Source organism: Poecilia reticulata, chromosome 11 (assembly GCF_904066995.2).
Source record: "Poecilia reticulata chromosome 11, P_reticulata-male-v2, whole genome shotgun sequence".
Classification (NCBI taxonomy): Eukaryota; Metazoa; Chordata; class Actinopteri; order Cyprinodontiformes; family Poeciliidae; genus Poecilia; species Poecilia reticulata.
This window is the reverse complement of record NC_088840.1, coordinates 9,153,301-9,178,195: the sequence shown is the minus strand read 5'-3', so window position 1 is coordinate 9,178,195 and position 24,895 is coordinate 9,153,301. Positions and strand designations below refer to the sequence as shown.

Genomic DNA, 24,895 nt, shown 5'->3' with positions numbered 1-24,895 from the left:
CCTTGGTTGCTTCTTTCAACTTTAAATAAGTAATAAATTAAAAGACGCACCACTAGACATGGTTGGAGCTACAACTTATTAGAACAGCTTTGTGGCTCAAGAAGGTAGAAGCAATCTTTTCCATTTCGATGATGGTTGTGTTACAAAGTGTTGTTTAATATTAACTTAGCAGTGGCAACAAAATGTGTACATCACCAATAGATATCATAAAATGATCTCTGGGTTTTTATTGTTTTGTGAAGCTTTAAAATGAAAAATGGAGACATTGATACCTTTGCGCGCTGTAGCATTTATTCTTCTGTTCATTTCTATTAATATGAAAACATTTCTAGTAAGGTGAGAGAATTTTAAAATCAGAAACGAGGAATAATCAAAATGTAGGCATCATTTAAATAAAAATACTTAAATTATGGAAGTTATGTTTTCATTTCTAACATTTAAATTGCTTTAAGATATTTGAGGAACTGCCGGGGTGTGATTTCACTGCCAATATTCCGGAGAAATGAACATTATTCTCAGCTTGGTACTGCTTGTTGAGGCAAGAATGCCCCATTTTCCGCAAAACCTCCTGAAATTGCGTTTTTGCCAAGATGCTTCGTATGTCTTGCGTGATCGAGTAGACACACGGCAAGAGTAGTAACTCTTCAAGTAGCTTGAAGAAAAATATTGTATGCAGAGACCGTGTTTTTTTTCTTTTTCGGTATTGTGTGTGCACACTCTGTGAGTCAAAATCAGGCTGTTGGCGGACCCTCACTGTGTCAGTGATGGTAATAGTTTGCCAGAACCTTAGGGGAGCTGCTCAGCGGGACAGGAGTGTGTGTGCATGGGAGTTTGTTTGTGTGCACAAATCTGTTCACGCGCACATATCAGCAGGAAAGGGTAGAGCAGGCCCCACAGTGCATGTCTCAACAGCCAAGTCATCAGCCCTTTTAATCCAGCCCAGCAGGGATGTGTTTGTGTTTTTGACAGTTCTTGTGTGTCTGTGCGTTTGAAAAACTTCAGGAGAACTGCTGTCATAAAGTTGGTTTTGTAATCCTCTGAGGCGATGCACAAATCATTCGAGAAACGCTTTCAACCAGACGTGCGACTTTAGTATCGACTTGTATAACACATTTGAGTCTGTCTTTTGTCTATGTCATGTTGATTTTTGTCAGTTTTGTATACGGATGCTACCAAATAGGTCCGATGTTGATCATTTCTCTTTTCTTTCTCCCCCTGCAGGACGAATGTCATAGGATGAACACTGCTGGTGGGGTGTGTCTGTCTGTGCTGTCCTCCCTCCTGGCCGTGGCTGGGGCCCTGGCTGCTCTGTCTGCCCTCGCTCTAGCTCCTCTCTCTACCCTGCCTGAGGTTGCCTATGGGGCTGCCGAAAGCATCCCCAGCACAGGGGCAGAAGGGGGCCCCTCACCCGTCTCCTCACCATGCTCCAGCCTTGTAGCAGGGGTGCTCTATGGTTCTTTCTCCCTAAGGGAGCTTTTTCCCTTCAGGACACCTGGTTGTTCGTGGTCCTTGGAAAATCCAGATCCTACAAAGTACTCCCTCTACCTCCGCTTCACCCGAAACCCTGTCATCTGCCAAATGCACCACCCCATGCTCCTTTCCCTTGACCACCACCTAGCCAATCAAAGCTGCCCTCTCCATCTACAAACGGCAACAGCCAGGGATCAGGAGACCATCGATCTATGCGGCAGCCCCTTGAACTCAGACAGACCCTACTCCTTCCTGCAGTTTGATAAAAACTTTGTTCAGCTATGTCTGACGAGACACCCTGCTGCAGATGAGCCTCAGGTAACAAAGGAATTGGCAGAACAGAGGCTGGTGGAGGTATTGCTCATTAACAACGAGAACTCCAGTCAGTTCACCTGCGGCGTGCTCTGTCGTTGGTTTGAGGAGTGTCTGCGGACGGACCCCACTGGGAACCAGGAGACCTCTGACGGGGATGTTTGTGGGATGACGCAAACGGGCTGCATTTGTCCTAATCACAACATCATGGCGCCGCCGATTCCACTACTTCCGGAGACACCTCACAGTTTCAGCAACGGTTCCCTCGTCCCTGATGACTGCTGTGTAACCGAACTTCATTCCAACGATGCAATCGCCATAGCACCGAGAGACGTCAGGCAAGGTAGGGTTTATGATCCAATTTGTTTTCTGTCTCGCTTACACCGTTTTCATATCGGTTCTGTGCAGGTCTTTATTTAATGCAACGTGCATTGATACATATTGAAATGGCACGTGGTTGACCGAACATTAATATTCAAAGGGCTTTTTTATCTCATGTGTGCAGTTGTTTGCCTGTGTACTCGACAAACAGACGTGAGAAGTCCTTCTTGTTTTCCTGTCTTTTTATATCGCCCCGGGGAGGTCAAAATTCTCTGCTTGATAGAGAATTTATTATTTGAATTTTGTCTTGTGCGTGTTGCCCTTTAATTAAGAACTGAGGCAGTTCAAAGGAAGCCTTTTAAACCTCTCATCAAAAGATTAGTAATGCCTGACAGAAATTCTGCCTTTTGATCTATATTTTAGAGATTCCCCCATGTGGGCAAGAGGTGTGGCTCCTATATCGGTCTACAGGCATCACATCATTGTGTGCGTGCGGCACAAGTGTGTGAAACGGTCTGTTTACACAGTGCGGAGGGGATCAGATGCGCAACGACGGGCACAAATTTGCGCAAATGGTCATTTATACATCAATAAATTGAACATGAAGCAGATAATCCGTTTATACACAAGATGATTGCTTCTTTCATTTGCATAATTTCTCATGTGCCTTAAGCAATGTACATAAATAATCGGTTTGCAGAAACAGAAAAGTGACAAGCGCGTGCACTGAAGCTTCTTTAATCATTTGCCTTCATCACTACCACTAGGTTATTTATTCCATTAAAATCACATTGGATGAATATATTTAATATACAGGATATTCTGAATTGTCTTTTCTTTGTCTCTAATTGAACAGAAACTCCCAGGCCTCTTTAAGAGCAACCACATCTATGTGGAACCAGGATACCTCTGCAAAACTTGGCCTGAATAGTAAACACATCCGCAGAACTCCAGGGAGAGTTTCGTCTAGCTTCTAGGAAGGTTATTTTTGTTTAGGCTTTATGCAGCTGGAGATCATATCATCTAATAACCTCACAAAGGGAGAAATAAGGAGGCAGACAAATAACTGATGGTGAGATAGTCTTTCCCCTATTTTACTTTAGTATAATGTGGTAGCGATATAGCAACTCTGTGCTAACAGGAAAGGTCTGAATCATATCAGTTCACCGAGTTGCTAAGGAACTAAATCATATGTCTTGATCCTGGATTTATTATCTGCTCTTATCTCTCACTAGTTGGCCAGAACTTCATAGAGGCCTTGGTGGCCTTAAGGGTGTGGTCAAGCCTTAGAAAAGGACATCAGGTTGCAAGATCCTCATTATCCGATGTCTCATTGTCTCTGCAAGAGACATTTAGCTGAGCTTAAATGTTAAAAGTTTTTTGTTCTTCTGTGTCTTGAGCTCAGGAATACATTTTAAATTGTGAAACCAAAGGGTGTCCGTGAAAGTTTCTTTTGGATAAATGTACATTTACTTTCTGAAACAGTCGTGCTAAGATATGGTTCATCAGAACAAGTGTGAGATACAGGCTTGAAAAGAGCTGTCTCCCTGTATGATGGCCAGCCGCCCCCTTAGACATATGGTGAAAAGCTCCATCATCCATGGGGATCTGGAAGTAGAGCCAATGCTCTTCCAAGATGAAGAGTCAGTTGAGGCGGTTCAGCTATTTGATCAGGATGCTTTCTAGGGGGTGGTGCGGGGGGGAGTTCACAGTTTCAACATCATGTCCCACTTTGAGGAGAACCTGGGGGCGGCCAGACACGAAACTGACAGAACTTATGTTTGCGACCCAATATGAGATGAGCAGCAGACGGATGGATGGATGGAATCTGACAAACAAATTATGCAATCTGTAGGCCTGACGGTAACTCGCCTGAGATGGGGTGAATGTGAATGATTGTAATGATAAATCCGTCACCCATCAAGTCTGACATGATTTTGATGCAAGCTGTTGCCATGTATGACAGCACAGAAGCACAATCATAAATGATCCATTGCTGATAGAGGTAGTTACAGATGCAAATTGGCATGTGTTTATCAACTGGAGGGCTAGTGACACATATCTGCAGCTAATTTTTTATTGCTGATTTATTACCAGATACATCATTCAGCACATAAATTCACACTCCTGTGTTCACTTTTCTGTCTTCATTGCTGATTCTTTTTCTATTATTATTATTCTAATATGGATCCATCTTTATCTCAACTGTCAATGAACAAAAGCTTTAGTGATTAATGATTAATACTTACCGTATTTTCCGCACTATAAGGCTCACCTAAAAACCTTCAATTTCCTCAAAAGCCGACAGTGCGCCTTATAATCCGGTGCGCCTTATATATGGACCAATATTGAGCCACAACAGGTCTAGCATCTACGGTAAGCAGCCGCCGACTTCATTTTCCCCCGTAGAAGAAGAAGTGCGCGGTGCATGCTGGGATAGTTGTCAGAACGCTGGTTTGTTAACAAAGTTTGATAATACATTTAAAGCCAGGGGGGCGGAGGGGTGGGGAAAGAGAGACAGAGACTGCGGCGGCAGCATGTCGGTTGGTCTGTGTTACCCAGAAAGCAGTTGGGCACAATATCGCAACACCAACACCGTGAATTAAACAATGACTGGGGCAGCCTACTTTATAAAGTACTCGGGGACCACTTCTTTACAAATGTGGATGTGTAATAGAGTACGGAACAAATTGGCAACCCAAACTGAAGCATCTATTCTATGCGCCTTATAATGCGGTGCTCCTTATATATAAAAAATGTTTTAAAATAGGCCATTCATTGAAGGCGCGCCTTATAATCCGGTGCGCCTTATAGAACGGAAAATACTACAATTGATTTACATATCTGTATTCAAGAATAATACTTTGACTCAAATGAGAGGAGGTTAAAAAGGAAAAAAGCTCGAAAAATGATCTTCGACAGGCTTCACTGTTGCTGCCATTGCGATTTTTACAGTGGGGATTGTAAGTGGGGATTAAATATATGCAGTTTTATTTGTGCCACATATAGCATTTTACAGGTTGGCCAGGAAGTTTGCATTTAGCTCCTTTTGACCAGATTACCTGTTTTAAATTGTGGCAAATTGCAAAAGGAAACATCCAATGGAGTTGTTCTTTCCTTATAGAGTACTTTGCAAAGAAAATACAAGGGATACATAGTTTGTGCTTAGATAATTCACTTTAGTAAAATTTATATTTACTGTTAGCAATGCATTCATCTGCTAAAGGTGTGCAATACTTTTGATGTTGCTCCTGTACCAACTAAATACAGGGCTTGCATTGTCGATACTAACTCTGATAGTATCGGCGATACTATTTTCTTGAAATGTCATTATCATTGAATAATTCGGTGATTTGACTTTAAATGATTGATAAAATACAAGAAAAAACTTTTATGGAAAAATGTTGTTTTTATTAACTGACTAAAATTTAATGCATTGTGACAGAATAGAAGTAAAAATAATTCTCTCAAATTTCTAAAACACACCAATGTATTTTTTTTATTATGTTTTTAGGATAACTTAGTCTGTAATCTGCATCTAACCTAATTGGAACGCCATTTTCTCCTCAGTTAACACAAAAGCGTAACCATATTCAGTCATGTTAATATTTCATAATCGAGGCATACATCTTTAAATAAGTGTACATTTTTGAGCTTCAGTAAGACATCTTTTCAGCCGCCTGCATAGATAATGGCTTAATCGGTATGCTAAAATTAAAATTTCAACTCCGATCACAGATTAAACTGTGAAAGCTGAGAGAGCGAGGTGTGCTGTTTGCCCAGACAGTTTTGGAGTGAATCTGCAGTGGTGAGGGAATTAAACACATTACATTTGAAAAAAAGCAGACGTTCTGAATGCAAACATTAAAATATGGTATGGAGTACTGCTCTCGAAGTTAAAAAATGCATAATTGACATTTTAATCTTGGCGAAGAAATTTGAGCAATTTTTCTGGCCATGGAAGAGAAATTGCAAATGTTGATCTGATACCAATACTTAACCTTGGTGTGAATGGTACTGATATACAGGTCGACATGCCCAGTTCTACCATCCGCCTACCAAAACCAAACAAAACAGTCACACTCTAAAGAACAATTTAGAATATCCAATTAAACTAACATGCATTTGGGTGGACTGTGGGAGGAAACCGGAGTAAATCTATCAACCATGAGAATTGTTACTTGCGCTGAATTAAATTTTACAATGACAAAATTATAGTTGGCACAGCTGTGGGCGACCTGTGGAAACATAAACACTTTGTACCTGCAGAAAATGATTATAATAAGGAGAATTACATGCAGAAGCATTTTGGTCCATCTTTCCACTGGAGAAAAATAGAAAACATATTTGAAATAAATGTCTCTCATGACAGTTTGCAGTTTATCTGCGATGTTTTTAGTTTGAGGTTCTAGGTTTCTGTCCATCAAAATTATTTGCTTATCTGACACCGGACTTATTTGAGACCTATAATATAATATATATAATACAATATGGATAAACAAACACGTTTTCATTTCCATATACATTAGATGTTAAGGAGAAAGAAAAAACGCACAATGGAAACTGTGCAAACCAAGCTGACTATTTTTATCCTACCCTTTCATCTCTATTTTAATTTATTTCAGAAATGCTTCATTTATGTACACTTATCTGCGTATCGTGAATGTTTGTACCTGACTTCGTTATTAGGAGGTTTAAGGTGATGTATAACGGAGGTTATAAACTATCTCTTCTCTTGAGCCATGAATATTTCAGGAAAAAAAAAATCAGGTAGGAAACCATAACCAGTGCATCAGAGACCAAAGTAGATACTGACGCATTTGCATTTTCTACATCTATGTACATAAAACATATCAACCAGTTGGTATTTACAACATTTTCTGAGGTGACAGTGCCACCTGCTGAATGTGGTGGTATTGCAAGAACGAAAAAAAAAAAAAAAAGAGAAGGAAGACAATGAAATAAAAATAATACTCTTGCTTTATATGCAACCGCCTTTGTTTTATAAACTCATAACCTCAATTAGATCATGTTAGGTGGAAAACATAAAGTGGCATGTCTGCCACATCTGGGTGTTCTGTTAGTTTAATATTTCCACCGTCTGTCTCTCCAGGACAGATTTAGATTTGATTTGCCTGTTTCTCCACAGTACCATTTGTTCTTCACATGGAAACACTTGGTCTATTTTTATATGCTGATACAAAGGCTGAACCTTTAAACTTTTCTAAACTTGTAAAAAAAGACAGAATTGAAACTTCTAGACAGATTCTAATTTTCTATTTTTAATAGTGTTGCAACATTTTTTTTTTGACCTTTTCAAGGATATTTCCGTTTAGGTGGTGTCCACCGTTAGAGTTTCTTATTATGGTAAAGGTTGTGAAATAGAATATATTGGGTGGTTCAGTATATTCGGGTTCCATGGGTAACACAGACTGCAACCGTCAATACTTCATGTTTTATATATTATACATGGCTGCATAATTCAACCATTTAAGCCTTCGGTGCATACAGCTGTTACGGGTCCCCAACGTTTGAGGTGCAGGCAGAGCTGCTCGGCACAGTCTTCCCAGGGAACCAAACTGGATTTGAGTTAATCAAGAAATACAATCCACTCTATATCTGAACCACTTCTGTGATCAAATTTGTAGGATATTTATCCCTTTTCTTTATTGTTCATTATATTGCTCATGCACTGGGATGCATGTGCGCATACAGAATAGGTGGACACATCAGTGCTGCTGCTGTCACAGTGATGGATGATGGATGCTACACTCGCCCCTTTTTGTCGTGGTGATTGAGAACCGGAGGATGTACAAGGTTAAAGCTATGATCTGAACCAGGATACAGAGAGCCCTTTAACTGTGAAAGTCACGGACGTCACCCCTTTCTGCTCCCGGTGGAAGAGGCTGTGAAGAGTTTGAAACTTTGAAATTGTTTCTGTAATAAATTGTAGAAGTAATTGTGTCAATTTTTTTTCTAGCGCAGATTAGGAAACGTTATTCAAGAAACGTCTCGAGACTATTAGTTTTGTTTCTCAGTGAATAAACCTCTTCGATAATAATAAAATTGAACATCCAGTCCCTTATGTGGCGGTATCTACCACCGCAGTCAGTCAAGAGTACATTTTCTATTTTTGTAAGTTTTCTTGTTGCCATCATGGTATTTCATTAAGATTAGTGATGCAAAGCCTTACTATTGTGACCCCTTGGGTTTCACTTCAGATAAACAAAGCATATCGCACAAAATATGTGACTTCTGATTTCTTAAGGATCAGAAGTTGAAACTCCCCTGGCTCCTGTTTTACTTAACAGCATCCCAACTGTGCTGTGAAACACCATAAGATATCTACCATACCTGGTAGATAGCTCGTACCTTTTTGTAAGTTAGCATTTGGCCACACTCGGCTTTATTGCTTGCTAAATGGCTAATGCCATTTAGAACTGTCAAATTACTGCAATTTAAACGTGTGAGTTATTGAAAGGTAAACATTATGTTCCTACTAAGGTTTCAGCTCCATTATGCAGCTGTCCTGTTGGAAAACCAAGTCTACATGCAAGCAGAAGAGCTAAATGCTTGTCTTGAATATTATGGAAAACACTTGCATTGGTTAATTGGGATTTTTTAATTATTCTTTTTAATCCACTCAGACAGGACTGTATATTGCCCTATATGTACACTACTGAGGGCAGTATAGACACAGCAGACTAGGGTCTGTAGGAAAAGAATCACAGAGAGAATTCATTAGGACTTCGGAGACTCTTGGGGCCAAATCTCTCCAGCCCTGAGCAGGAGCCCAGTAGTGGCTCACTTGCAAACACTTTCTCACACTCTTTTCCACACATGCGGCTCATCTTCTCCTCGTGGAATACCAACAGCTACACTGTTAATTAGAGCAGAGAGAATAGTGTGAATTTTATTGTTTGTGTCTGTAGCAGCATGGGTGAGAGGTTTTTATTTTCATACTGTTCCGGCGCTGGGTGCAGACAGGTGTTTTTGATAAGCCTTTACCAAAACACACGTAGACAAAATGAAAAATGGAAGTGCACACACGTGCCCATTTCTTTTGACAAAGAGTAATTGTGCGATGTGGAATACAGTTGCTGTGGAGATTTTTCCTAAAAAGAATGGACTAGGATTGTGGTGTGTGTGTGTGTGTGTGTGGGGGGGTTGTGCGTGTGTGTGTGTGTGTGTTTAAAGGACTACTCAGGGTGACTGTGGCAGCAGAATTAGTATTCTGTACTCTTCGGCTATAGCTCTCTCACTCAGCACTGAGCCCCTTTATGCTCCAGAAGAGGTCCCTACACACACACACGCACACGCACGCACACACACGCAAACTCTCATCCTTTCCTGGTTTCTCCACAGGTTGCTTTGTATCAGAATGGATTGGTTTTCAGCACATGAGCCAACTTCCTGTGGATGCTATTAAAAATGTCATAAATCAAGGTAAACTGAAACTACAGCACATATCTTTCGTTAAACAGAACCCTTTGCCCAGCTCCAGTGTACAGTACCAGCATCATAGCTTAAAATGCATTCTGCAATACAGTAGCACTATGTGTGCCTGCGTAACACCAAAAACCTAAAAAGATCGCAGGATTGTTGCTGTTGTTTTGTGTTTGTTATTGGAGGAACGTTTTCATAAGCTGTATTTTACTGACTGAAACAAGCAGGATTAAAAGGAAGAAAATAACAGAAAATTGCCCTAAAGGCACCAATTTTGGAAAATTCAAGAATCTGTGCTCCTAATGAGAATCAGAACATGTAGCTTCTTTTGAAAGGTTGGCAGGGAGAATCAATTTAAGATGCAAGTTAACATTGAGTTTCTGGAAAGGAAACTTGAGGTAACTGGTCTTAATACTCCATACGGTCCATGCATGTACTTTGTCCCATTTTAAGCTTTTATGTCAGTCTTTATAAGTACCTCTACAACATAACTTACTTCAGACTCTAAGTCAAACTCAACCTTTGATGTAGTGGTTATTGGCTAACCACCAAGAAAGGCATCGCCACATGATGCTGTCACCAAAGGCATAGTTTTCTTGACAACGTGCAGATTTGGTGTTTCTGCACACAGAGCATTTTGCATGTTGCCCAAAGAGTTTCCTGTTTTTTCTCGGCTGAGTGGGCTGCACACTGCTTACTTTTGGCCCTTCAAACACGTAAGCTTTGTAAAATATATTCAATTCATTTACAGGGAGAGCAGAATTCCACATGCATTTTAGACCCCAACGGATGTAACTGGTAGACAGAATAGCATGAAATGAAGGGTTGACACTGAACTGCTACAACACCTGAACCACACCTGTGTCCAGCAAAAAAAATGCATGTATCAAGGTAAACAGTGAATGGTAGTAAACAGAGAAAGGAAGGAGATTTCAAATGGAGAGTTGACGTCTGGATTAACATTTGAGGAGATGAAGCGGACAAGTTTTGGTTGAAGCACCGGTGGGGCAAACTAGCTATCCACAAGAGACAGTAGCCTTTGAGACTGCATGCATGCATTGATGTGCATATGTGAAGGAGGAGAGCATCTGACACAGTATATATGATGTGAGAGAAAGACTAGATGGAAAAAAATGTCTGAGAGCTACAATGCGTCTCCAAAGGCTCTTGTAGCTTTTGAATGGATGTAGGGCAATTCCATAATAACGGAATGCAGAGATACATTACAGCAGCACACAGACTCACAGACACACTCTCTCACACTACTACAGTTTATATCACTCTCTGGGCCACTGACTCCCAGTCAAGCTCCACTGAGTTCATGTGATCGATTAACTGCAGAAAATAGACGGGCGTCCCACAGTGCACCTGTGCCCTCAGTGATGTGACACAATTGTGAAAGGCCTGCATTTTTCAATGTGCTGGTGTGTGTGTGCATGGGTGTGCGTGCGTGCGGGGTGTGTGTGTGTATGTGTGTGCGAGCAAGCATATGTATTTGTTTCGAAGTTGCAGTTACGTGCTGATTTCAAAATGCTCAACTGTCAACCTTAGATTGTGCAAATCTCTCACATAGTTGATATTTTAACTGAACCCCACTCCAGAGGTTTGAAAAAAGAAACAAATAATAAAAGTAGACATATATGCATATTTTTCTGATATTGCTCACTGATTTTTCACACATGTACCCAATGTGTCAGTGTATTGGCAAGAATGAAATTCAGCATGAACAAAGTAGTGACATCCCGTTTGGAGCAAGTTTGATTTAAGCAGCCATGTGTGGAGACTTGAACCATGGTTCACCTGTGTGAGAAAATATTGTTTTTGTTTGTGTCGCCATTTTCTCAGGACGACAGCTCCAAAGTGTGGAATAATTTCAACACCTTCCATGGCAGAAACCGGCAAACCATTTGTAATATTAATTAAGATATTGAATAGACACGAGCCTTTGGAAATGGGAAAAAGACGCACAAGGAAACTTGCATGTGGATACAAAATCCCCTCCGAGCAGTTTGACTTGCTTCAATGATACACATTAGGAATAAAAGTAAGATACAACACTGCTTCCCCGCTGACAAGCATGCCCTGTGGAGAATTCTGGGTAAACACAATAAATTCTTACTCCAATTCTTCGCCGTTAACCTTAAGGCTTAACAACGGCAGTAAATTCATTATTGTTTCTCATAAAACATGTTCATATAAAACGGTATTTTCCTCATCTCTTTGTCACTATCCAAGAGTCTCTACCTATTCTAAGCTTTGGAGGTCTGCAATTGTACAATGAAAACAGAAAAAACACAATTTCGCGAACAATACTTTGTGCGATCATTGTTTAGCATGTACAAGCGTCTGTATATTTAATTATGATTATATTTGATAGACGAACATAAATTAGTGATGCTGACAACAAACGCAGTTTGGAAGAAAATGAATAGTACATGTTTTACATGACATCACCATGGTAAACATGACAGCGATGACATAACTCTTTGGGGAGTACTACACTTGGGGACATGCAGGCTGCCAGGAGCGACGGAGTTGAGATAAAAACATGTTGGAAACTGCAAAGACCTCAAACATGCTTTGTGTTGGTGTATTACATGAACCCCAATCAAAACAAATTGCTTATCCAGTGTTATCAGGATGTGAAAAGGCAAATAAAATTATAGCTTCTGTACCAAAGAATGTCGTGAATAAATGTAGTATACTTTAAATCCAACCATGCAAAGTTCAATCCTGTGACCCATGTGCTGACTAACCAGCCGGCTGAGCCCTCAGTAGTCCTTTTTTTTTTTTTTTTACATCCGTTTGCTTCTGCGTAAGCATGTACATCATAGCTGCATTCAAATTGGGTCTTACAGAACCATAATTACTTTTCAGCAGAGTACAGGGATTTAACATGTGGAAGGTTTCAAATCAGGGATGGAATGGTACTAAAGTATCATAGTGGTTGACAACTGCTGGTTATCTTGTGACCCTGTGATCGTGCTGTGGGTGCACCTTCCACTCATTTTCCACCCATTTTCAGAAGCGAGGTGATGGTATTTGTCACCAGTAGAGACACACTGAGGTATACAGGAGGTTATTGATACCAAGCAGCAAGGAGCATAACGGATTGTCTCCCATTATGCAGATGTTTTCTTAGTTTTTCTGGGGTGCGGGGGGTGGTTTGCATCACAGAATGAAGGTGAGCTATACTTTTATGTTGTTGCCTCAGTGCATTAAGTTCACGTGGAATACAGGGCTATGCATTTATGTGGTTCTGCTGATGGTTGATGAAGGCTTGTGTTACGCCCTGTCCATCACACACACCTCCTCCCAACCCGTACGATGTCCTTCATGATATGTGGCACGGGGACACTCTTTCCCCTGAAATGTCTTCTCTTGGGACCTCATTTGTGTTCATCTGGCTTGACGTGAGGAGAATCTGTTTGCCAGGAACAGCCTTCGATGATAGACAAGACTATTTATTCTAATACACCAAGGGAGGCTTTCCAGAAGCATACTCACACACAAACAAACACGTGCACACACACTATAGCGCTTACATTGTCCTCCAGAAGTATTAAAAAATCAACAATTTTAGATTGTTGATCTAAAATTCCCCCCCCCAAAAAAATCTAAAATTGTTGATTTTTTTTTTTTTTAAGTTATCTATCTAGTCTTTTCACTTCACACAGTGGTATGTTTGTTCAAACTATTGCTGCCACAAGTGTTTACATGAGTCTAATGTAGTCAGCTGGCTTTAATCGACTTGATAAATCCTGTAGTGTGTGATCCATCATCAGATTCAATTGTGTCATGAAAGAAAATTTACAGGAACCGGTCTCCTTACTTGAACCTCAAGTCTCTATGGAGATTATACGTTTTGTAAGGCGACCCCAGCCTTTGTAGAGCTGGAGGGAGCGTTTCTCCATGTGGTGAATGTGGCTTCCTGAAGGGTATCTTCAGTTTGATAATGATACATATTTTTTTATAAACCTCCCATGCCATCTATCCCCTAATGGTTTCCATTGAATTTAGTTAACAGGCACATGTAGAATGTTCCAGAATAGAATAATTTCAGGAAAAGAAGTATTTTGTCAGGTGATTATCTGTACTGTTTTCATGTGGTCCAGTGAGGTCCTCAGTCAAAAGGTGGTACCTGCTCTAACGTCTCCAATTTGGCAACTACAGATTGATCCCCGAACCGGGGGAGAGAGACGGTCTTCTCTACTTTGATGTATAGAAAACACCTCAAGTGGGATCTCTTTGCCCTCCCAGTAACATGAATGCCGACTGGGCTGCGCAGGGTAAATATTCTGAGAGTAAAACTTTCTTCTACATAACAGTTTCCCATGTTTGGTGCTGCCTTGTAAAGTCTACACAGGCAAGATGTCGCAGAAAAGAGATGTGTCCTTTAAATACCTGTTTTGTTGTTCTTTTTGCCCGTCTCTCACTAATGCCATCTTGTGGTCAGCATCAGTACAACCCTCAATTTTGGCCAAAGATATAAACCTGTGTTTTCGTGGACAGCCTGTTGGGTCCTCTGGTTCTGTGCAGTTAAATTGTTTTAGACCTCTCACTTGACTAGAAAATGCACAGACTCACAAAAGCTTGCTACAAGATTTCTCCTGCACAACTGGGTGTGTAGTAGAAGGAGGGAACAGTGTTTACTGCAATGTCTGGCAGCACAGTGGACAAAGAATACAAGAGCCTGACAGGAAAGGGGATGTGTTTGCTGATGTGTGTGTGAAAGAGAGGAGGACAAGTGATCCGGTGTGCTAGCATCTGCTCCCGGTATCTTACATTAACCCCCCATCTTGTCTCTAAACATCACTGGCAAACGGCTGTGTCACGCTGGGCTATGAGTGACAGTCACTCCTGCCCTTGCTAAGTCAAAGTTAAAACAAGTCCAACTACCACATCCTCTTCTCTCTCCCTGCCTCTTGCTCTCATTTGTCAGTGCACATTAGCATCACCAGTCAGTGTGTGGCAATTAAGTATACCCCTGGGCAAGGAGGCCCTATTTAGAAATCATTACAAGACAAGGAAAGCTTGCCCCATGAGTTTAGCAAAAACACACGGGGAAGTGCACCTTAGCGTATGTCTGTGTGCATGTTTGCCAAGTGCGTGTTGGTGGCTCTCTGTGCGTTTCCCACTCCAACCATCCGTCATTCCACTCCACTCATCCGTGGCTCTTTGCTAGCGAGATAAGTCTCAGACGGTCTCCAGCTGTGCTCAGAAACCTCCCCTCCCCAGTTCCTTCCCCCATGCCGCCTTTGAGATTGTATCATCTGCATGGGAGAGTAATGAAGCAAAAGGGATACACCATCGACAACAACTTATTCGGTATTTGCAAATGTGTTTTTGCAGACATATATAAGACTGCTTGAAATAAAAATATATTTTGTAGCTTTATACAAAGTCATGAGGGAGCATTTTAGATCTCCTTTCTTGTGCCCTTGTCTGGGTGTTTAGAGTATATAGGTGTGTGTCCTATCTTATGTTTAGGATTAGTGGGATTACTGACCTCCCAAGGTAGATATTCTTATTCTAAGATCAGTTTCCTGCTGTTTGCAATATCTGCTTCTATTGATGCTATCAGCTCTTTGTGAGCCACATTGGAATATTAGAAATAGAGGCTATGCACAACAAAAAAAAGATCCTTTTATTTTTGTTTTTGGTGCACATATTTAGTACTCAAAAAAGTCATTATTACATTATCAAAATATTGGACTTTTGTATTTTTAATTAAGGACTAAAATAAAATGTTAGATTAATGAAGTAAAGGTGGCCAACATAAGGTCCCGTTGGATTTGCGTCCTGCATGTTACTTACATACATGTTCCTGTTCTAACAGCCAATTGAAATTTCTAAATGACCCCATTTAGAATGTCAGCAAGTTCTGCAGATGTCTGATAATAAACAATTCATTGTATTCAGGCATAATAAACCAGAGATTGTTTAAAAATAAGAATGGAAGCAGAAACAGTCCATTGGGACTGGGTTGGATTACCCTTTGTTTTAGCATCAAAAACTATTACATTCATCCTGATATAATTTCTTTCACTCCAATCTTTGTTATTTGACAACTTTCTACTTCTTTGTCAATACTGAGTTTGTCTAGTACTCATTATTCAACCAGCTGAGTGAAGAGAAAGTGTAGACGGACACAAGGAATTTCTGAAAAGGTGAAGGTGTCTGCAGCATTATACAACGGTTTCTAAAGTGAAATGAGTGGATGAACACACTGATCATTTCAAGATATACATTTTTATTTACACTTAGCTATGGCATTTGTGGCTGGAATAGTGTAACCCAGTTAGGCTGACACAGACAGCACAGTAGCAGCTAACGGATAAAGTTTGTCCAGCCTCTTTAGGACAGGGGTGACAAATGGAGAAAAAAAATGCTCAGCGCTCGGAAATTTTTTTTATTTCTTCCAAACATGTCTTGTTTGAATTTGTTTCTCCTTGAAAGCTGCTTTAATTTACACAGGGGAACGTCTGAACATATTTAAAATAAAAGATAACCCTCTGAAATCAAAATTTTGCTTAATAGTACAAGGGATCCAATTTGTGAATGTCACAAGAATATGACTTACAATAAATTGGCAGTTTTTCTGCTTATGATTTCACAACTGGTCTCCAATGAGTAGTCCACCACCTAATGAAAAAAAGTTTCTTTCCATCTAAACAAGTGTCAGTTTTGATCAAGAGGGAACTCAAAAGTTTAGTGCAGAGGCATTGCAATAAAATATAATACAAAAAATCTAACCTGCAGTTGGTTTTGAATTGCAGGTTACTTGCTTTGAAGATTATTAAGTTCTTTCTCTTTATACAGTGGAGCGGCCAGTTCTACTTGTGAAGAATGCCTCTTTAATTGCCTCAATATAAGTATGATAAGGAAATAAAATAGCACAATCATTTAGTCTGAAGATCAATCACATGTCAAACAATGTGAATAATCACACTATATTAAGTAATTGAGGCCTCTGCTCTTCAGTAACCCTCCCTCAGCCCCAGGAGAGGTCGAGTGGACCCTGTGTTAGCTTTTTACTCTCCATGTGGTCCCTGAAGTGGGCCCACCCCCGAAGGCACCATCCCCGAGGGGTCAGATTGACCCTGCGTGTTCTCAAAGAGGATCACATACACCTGTGATTCTGCGTTCAGCTGTTCATTTAAATGTTTTATTAAAATCCAAAACAGTAGTATATTTTTTTTATGAAAATAAAATGCATGAAATTAAGTGTCTCTTAAAAACACAAAGTAAAAATTGCTTTCCAGCAAACAAACAATTCATAATTGCTGAATTAGGGTGAAAATAACAAATTAATGAATAAGGTTGCAGTAAAAACAAACATTTTGGTACCAGATGTGTGGAAATGCGGCTCGGTGCTTAAGCTGAACATGCCCCTAGAAATGTGCATATTTATATCTGATTGTTAAGCACTGTCTGTAAACCTGATGAAATTTTATGGAAACTAATAAGCCAAGTCCCATTTTGAGCTATAAATATCGATAATCCCTATTTTTTTCAGTCTGATTTATTGGCTTATGTGATGTTAAAGTAAAAATAAGAGAAGAGCAACTTTAAATTTCAAATGAATGCATTAATTATGAATAATAGTAGTAAATCTGCCAGGTGTTTTGCTTCCAATTCTTATGTTTTTTGGTAAAAGGATAAACAGCGAAAAAAAAGATAAAATGCTCACACTCAAGAAGCAAAGGGGAAAAAAAATGCCTGGAGAAGACAGGAAGGATGTGATTGGATTTATGAAGATTATGTAGTTTATAAGGAGCCCCATAAACCCTTATGTAGCAAAGAGAGCCAACTACAATCTGTTGCCAAAAAATCTAGAGAAAAAACTCTGAATAGTTATTTTCCCAAAGTTGCCAAGGTCCTTGAAGACAATCCAAGGAGCTATTATTTTACATGATCATGCGGAGCAGCATCCAGCCACATTTACATAAGATTGTATGACTAAAACAAAATAAATAAAATTGGACAGAAGATCTCATACTCTGGATGAAATTGTAAGTTTTTGTGTTAATTAGTCTGGTTTTTTTCTAACAGCACTCTTTCCTTTGTACTTTTCCCCCCTGACATTTAAAGTCAAAAGAACAATATTTTAGAAGTATCAATTGAATAGGCAAATGAAAATATCGCATGCAGTTTTACTTGCTTAGAATATTGTGTTAAGGTTAAAAGTCAGAGTTACTCATGTTGGTCTTTGTGAAATGCATTCAAATTAAATCATCAAAAGTGTTAAAGTCAGACTGGACAAGTCTTCAAAAGCTGGTCTTAAGGCAGGTGTGTCCAAAGTCGGTCCTCGAGGGCCGGCATCCTCCATGTTTTAGTTCTCTCCCTAGTGGTAGTAACAATCTCCTCAGCAGGTCAGTGTTCTGCTTAGGCCTTCTGATGAGCCATCATTTGATGCAGGTGTGTAGAACTAAAACAGGGAGAGAACTAAAACATGCAGGATGCCGGCCCTAGAGGACCGACTTTGGACACCCCTGTCTTAAGGAGTTCCTCATGGATACATTCTTAGTCCTCTCCTATTTTTTTTTTATTTACATACACCATTTGCTTCCCAAGAAAAAAACCCAACAACAAACCCCCAATGAAAACACTATGATATCTCAATTAAGTTGTATTCGACTTTGCTACCAAAGGTGCAAGAACTGAATGAAGACCTGGATATTTGAGTGAATTGAATATTTTTTGTGTGGAATTCTGAGGCAGAAATAATGCAGTCCATTTGTAAAGACTCTGGAACGGCAGCCAATATTTTTCAACGTTAGTGAAAAAACATTCAGTTGACACTTTAACTTTCTTGCACTTGATGAATTATTTTACATGGTTAAGTAAGTGTGAAAGTCAACGGGAAGTTAAAGACAAAGGAACAAGAGAAAAGGAATAAAAACTCCAGTCACAGGTTGGCATTAATTACAAACTCTTCAATAGAAAGGTTGTGTTGAATCATAAGTTTCTCTGACTCTATTTTGCCTTTGTAATAAATATGTAAATGCCTAATTGTCTGAGAAACTTTGAATAATGATCCCATTAGCCTTTTAAAATAAATAATTGTTGGTGGACCATTAGTGTTTTATTGCCTTTTTTTATTATTTGGCTGGGTGGAGGAGAGGTTGGATACAGTAATTGCATAAAAATTGCATCTAATGTGGTGTTGGAAGAAGTTAACTTCATCACCTACAATCTTGTCTAATGTTTTATTAAGCCACCTTAATGGTTACATGCAAATGAGGAGAGGTTTTATTCAAGAGCATTATAAATCATCAAGAGGGAAGGAAAGTTAAGGCAGCCACAAACAATTCAAATATATTGCTCACGGTCCTTCCCGGCTCCGGCTCGGATAAGAAGTTTATGATGCATGAACCCATTAATATATAAATAACTGGTGAAATAAGTGGATAGAAAAAAAAGAAAAAAAGCACCTTGCCTTTTTGTTCGGCAGGGGACATAAAGCGAGGTATGCTTTCTCGCTCTTGCAGGAAATAAATGGGCTTGGGATTTATCGACACACTAGCTGTAATAAGCCTACTGTCACAGTCCAGCAGCTCTCTATGGCGGATTTAATACTCAGAGAAGAACAAACACTCATAGTCTCCATCTTGGTCTCATTTTTGCCTCTTTCTTTTATGCTGCACGAACGTTCACGTCGCCACTGCCAGCTTTCACTCTAAAAGTGGTCAAGTGTGTTGTAGATGGCCATTTCGAGGAGAACATGTTCTGTAAAGATTTCCCCGCTTAAGAAATCCTTATTTTACACGGCCTCCCCCTCGACACTCCAGAAGTATAATTTCTGTTTACGCTAACACGCTTGGCACGAAGCCACACTTCTTCCTCTGTCTGTCACTGGCGCACAGCTGCGTTGAAATTGTGTTTTGTTTATATGACGGTAAAATATTCACAGACCGAAAAAAAAGAAAAAAGCAAAAAAAAAAAAAACAAAATTGTGAAAGCTGTCCATATAATCCCCCATAAACTGATATCTAAATCCATCACATGCATGTGAGCCCACACGAGCCCACGCCCGCTCAATGAGGGCTGACACCCTCAAGGGCATGGGGGGGGGAGAGAGAGAATGAATGACAGCAGCTCCTGCAGGTGCTTGTGCTGGGTGCCAAACATCTTGCTTAGACACCAGCAGATATGCAAGCACAGAGTACCATATGCACAGCACACACATACACACACACATGGACGGACAGACAGACAGACACCGTTGCAGCTCCCAGACTGATGCTGCGGCTTGGGAGTTAGCATCGATCGCCACTCGTCAGCATGTCCTCTATAACAAGCTCTGTCCCCGAAAGGACTGCAGCAAACCTGTCAGGGAGAGACACAAAAAGAGATTCGGGAAGGCAGGTGAAACATACAGCTCTTTACAAGCTTCTGGGTGTGTTGGTCATGTCACCTTTACATGTATTTAGATCATAAAATAAATTAGAAATGATGAGATGAAAATAAAAAAAATAACGACTTTCATTAGGCGATTGCATCTGACTTGTTTGTTGGTGGCAGAAACTAGTTGGATGGATACTCCTGGGTGGGTTCACTACTGTTCCACGCTTCCACCACTGGAAAGTCATGGCTCTCATTGTGGATCGCTGGAGTTCGAAAGCCTTAAAAGTGGTTTTCCAACACATTTTTGGCCTATAAATTTCTAACTTTTAGCCTACTTCATTTTATCAGATAGGTTCCAAATAAACTGAATTTTCAATTCTGTGACATTTGAAAGTCAAGCCTGGGAGAGGTCAGTGATTTTGCACCAAGCAAAGTGAGTTAGTGACAGTTAACTCATGATTTAGCTAAAGGGACAATAAAATGTTTATTTGTGGTTGGTTTGTTTTTGACAACATTCTTCTCTTATTAAATTAAGTCGTCATTTAAAAAACTGTGTTTTGATTGTATTTCGGTTTTATTTGTCTGGTATTCAAGGGTTCATTGGTAATCTAATACATATATGCGACATAAGAACAAGAACTAAAAAAAAAAAATCTGTAGGCTTACCTTTTCACAGCAATGCACTGCACAGACTAACTAGTGATTATTCCAAACTCCGACGACATTGGCTGTTTTTTTGTTGTTGATGTTTTTTTTGTTTTTTTTTCCCTGTCCTCCTTTAAGAGCACTTTTTATTATGAGAAAGGACAGAGAGGCTACTGCAGAAGCACTGATGATAATGATGAAGTATGTAGCCACCCTGCTAACGAGAGCGCAGATCTGCCCTGTGTCTGACCGCTATGCAAATCCCACCCCCCCACATCAGCAATGAATCAAAGGCATAGCAAACCAATGTTTCTTTTCACAGCACTTTAGCAAAGCCATCATTCACAAAGGACGCGCCAAAGGCACTCGCGCGCGCACACACACACACAGAAAGAGAGGGCAAGCGCAGACTTCAGCACGCCCACAACAGCTTTAAGACCACTTCTCGTGTTGCTATGATAACACGAACTCCAGAAGATGTTTCCAACGCTTGTTCTATCCAGGCGTGTGAGTTTCAGTGCATCTGCGCCGTTCTGTGGGTGTGACACTTCACACTACAATGGCCTCAAACTCTGAGTCAACAGTAACAAGGCTCCTGAGACAAAGTCCTCTAAGCTGATTCACTTGGAAAAGAAACATGGCAACATAAAAAAAGCGTTTCTCCATGATCGGACCTCTGACCTTGCGACACCCAGGTGTTCCAGCATCATGGTCTTTTTTTTTTTTTTTTGGTATTATTATTTTTTTATTACTAGACCAAAAGTACTTTCTTTGTTGCCAGACCTAGGAAAACTGAGAATCTGTGAGTCCAAGCTCTAATTGATAGATAATTATGTTGTTTAAGGGAGTGTTTCTTTATTTTGTTTATTCTCTATCAATTCATGTGTCCCTGCTTCGTTCGTTTGGTACATTGCCCCTTGTATGTTAAACACAACTGAGCAACTGAATGATGCTAATTTGCTCAAATGGAAGGTTAGACATGCTCCCATTCTGCTGCGAAGGATAACTCACGGGCCAGGAGGCATAGCATTCATACCACGGCTAATTATTGCACCCTCCACAATAATTGGCACTCCTGGTAAGAATGTGTGCAAAAGATTCACAAAATTGTTCCCTATGGGGATTCGGTGAACAGCAAGCTTCGCGTGTCACAGTTCAAGCCGTTTTTAAACATTTTTAAACTCTCACTCTGACCTTCGATAAAAGCACATATGTCGGATAATTTCTTTTTGCGTTACTTGAACGACATCATCTCCTGTCCTTCTGCTTTTGATGGATGTGTCCTGTCATTTATATTCGAAGGAAAATGGGAAGGTCGTGAATAATTCTTATTTTGAAAGCATCCTGTACATCTTTTTCAGCGTAATAAAATCATGAATTGGTGGTGCTGTAACACACTGAATGGAGCAAGAAACACAAAACGGTGACTTGGCTGCGTTGTTGTGTAGCAAAATGACACTAATTTAGATTTCCAAACAAAAAAAAAAAACAACAAACAAACAAAAAAAGTACAGACGTTTGCGTCTTTGTATCATTTTAACCACGAATACTCACATGCATGGAGTTGCATGTCATAAAACCAAGTGTACAGAGAACAGGTGGAGACAGGCTTTTAAGCCCCTTGTCAGATTAATAGCCACTTTCTCTCTGCGGTCAATAAATGCTTTAGGGAGCTCCCTAAAGGCTGTGGGATACATCCCTGTGAGTGTGCATGTGTAGTATCTAACAGGTCTCATGGGTCAAACTGTCACCACAAAGCTGGTTAAGCAGTTGGTTGGCCAGTGGGAAATCAATATGGATGTGATGAGGTTGCTGCGGCTGTGCATATGGTTTCTTGCTGTCTTTTATTTTTATTAATCCATTAATGCTCATCCGTTTCTATGGTTAGTCATTTTAAACAAAATAAGATACTGTATCAGAAAATAAAAGATTACATTTATTCACAAAATATTTTTAGAATTTGATTGGTAGTACATTGGCCGGAATCTGTGAGTGGCCACGGCGAAACCAGGAACAAGTTCTGAAGTTGTTTTTGAGTTATTTATAGATCCAATAAGTATGGATTCTAAGCTTTCAAATGGTGTTGAACACATAGAAATGAAAAAATGACAAAGTTTTGGCCACTTGAATGTTGGTACGCTGCAAAAGTAACGGTGACAAAACGGCCCCTCAAAGTTTCAGAGGAGTTGCCACCAAACCTGATCAGCTACCAGAGGATGTTACCAAAGGCTGTTCATTAAAAATTACTTTGCTATAATCCCACCTGACAAAACTGGGTTTTAGTCTGGCTTATGTAGTTAGAAATACAAACAATTGAATGTCATAAACTTTGTTTTAAGTGGGTTTCAAACATACGCAGCATTCAAATCTCATAGAAACCCCCACAAAAAAACATGAAATTTAAAAAAATATATAATTTTTGGGTAACAGTTTGTGACCAGATGCCACATGTAATCAGACTCATCAGATACATCGCAGCACTACTGTATTGCTATATTGAGAGAAGACATTTAAACTCAATTGCATCACTGTCAGGTTCTTTAATTAACTTCATTCAGTTTTATGACACATTACTGTCTGAACAGCAAAATAACTACAAACAAGATCCTTATGTTTTCTTGTAAATACAGCACACACAGTTGCGAGAAACTAGTGAACTGTCATTTTATTAGTAACTTAGTCAACTTGAACATGTACAAACCTCCTCTTTATAACTTGTGTCTCTCAACCACTTTGAAAAGGTTTTTTTTTTTAAATAAAAAAACGATCTTTATCCTTCTCCCTCCTCTGTTTTCTGCCTCAGAGAGCTTCCTTTTCTGCCGATCCATTTTTTCCTCCTCGTCATCAAATGACAAAACAATTTAAATAAAAATAAAAAAGCGCATTCTCAAAGGGGCACACGCTTGAGTGCCCCTTTAGTGTGTGTGTGTATGTGTGGGGGAGAGCGACAGGCGTTGAGGTGAAGGAGGGGAGGGGCTCCTAATCAGTGCTGTGCCTGATCACATCCTTTACACATCTACAGACAGATGGGAAAATGCCGGCTAGAAACAATTTTCCTTCCATCGCTTTAGCACCACCTCTAGCGTAGCATCCCTATGCATTGCATGTAATGCAAACCCGTGTTTTGCACCGCTGATGAAAGGTGATGATTATGTCTGTGCAGTTGTGAGACCTTCCTGGAAGGGGGGCAATCAGCTGAGCTATTCGTGCCCATGCCTTCATCTTGTGTTGCAGTAGATGACAACGTGGCCTGATCTGGCTCCGTTTAAGTCAGTTTCCTCCCTGAACACTTGTGCTTGGCGTTGTGAAGAACTCTCATGAAGTAACTAAAGGAACTGCTGTGACCATTAACAACTTAGAAAGTACTCCCAGACCAATGTGGTTGTTTTTCTGTGTATTTGCTCTTGTCTCTTTCAAAACAACAAACTCACACTGAGCCATGGTCTGCTGAAGTTTTTCTTTTCTTTTTCTTTCTTTCTTTCTTTCTTTCTTTCTTTCTTTCTTTCTTTCTTTCTTTCTTTCTTTCTTTCTTTCTTTCTTTCTTTCTTTCTTTCTTTCTTTCTTTCTTTCTTTCTTTCTTTCTTTCTTTCTTTCTTTCTTTCTTTCTTTCTTTCTTTCTTTCTTGTTGAAGAGGCGTTCCCCTGTCCACTGCTGCCATATGCATGCTCAGTATGAGGTTGTTCTGCAAAGTGAACTCCGTTCGAGCCACAACTCACTTAAAGCTATACGCTCACTGAGCAATGACTGCTAGACAGAAAACTTAACAGGTGGGATAATAAACTGAAGTGGACTGTGATTAAGATCGTACATGTACGATGTTGAATCTGTTGATATGGTTGGATTGAATTGGCTAGATATTTATGTATGTATATTTGATGTACTTTACATTTGTTTTTGATTGGTGCTGTATGATTAAACAACTTGAGTTAAGTAATACAGGAAATGGAAGTATGAGATGCTGCACCGCTAAAGGTCTTTGTATGAAACAGAAACTAAAAACGGCACATGAAATACCTCTGATTTTCAAAAAAGTAGTGCCAAAAATAGATAAAAGCTTGAATTCAATATATTTTCTTTTCATAGGAGCTTAAATGTATTGATTTGCATTTAAGCTATTACCTGTTTCTAACCTTCTAACAAAAACTTATCTCAAATTTTCCAAAGGTGAAAGTAGTGCAGTAAATCAATGGTTTGCAGCTGCTGTAGGCTGAGATAGCATGATTAGCACATTGCGAGCGTAAGCCACTTATGAACTTTAAACTGTGCAGCTGGCATTTCTTGAGTGCTTATCAGTTTTTCCACAAACTCAGTGGGTTGAAATAGGTCTCAGTTTTTAAAGTTTCTTTCAAAA

General features: G+C 39.8%; 1 protein-coding gene across 21 annotated transcripts in view; it reads left to right on the top strand.

Moving 5' to 3' along the window:
* Positions 1-24,895, top strand: part of adgrb2 (adhesion G protein-coupled receptor B2) — a 280,363-nt gene that overhangs the window by 87,291 nt on the left and 168,177 nt on the right. For all 21 annotated transcript variants that reach the window (XM_008421604.3, XM_017307460.2, XM_017307459.2 and 18 more), the window contains one exon: positions 1,222-2,125. In XM_008421604.3, the coding sequence (XP_008419826.1) occupies positions 1,222-2,125 (904 nt within the window). The remainder of the gene's footprint in view (positions 1-1,221; positions 2,126-24,895) is intronic.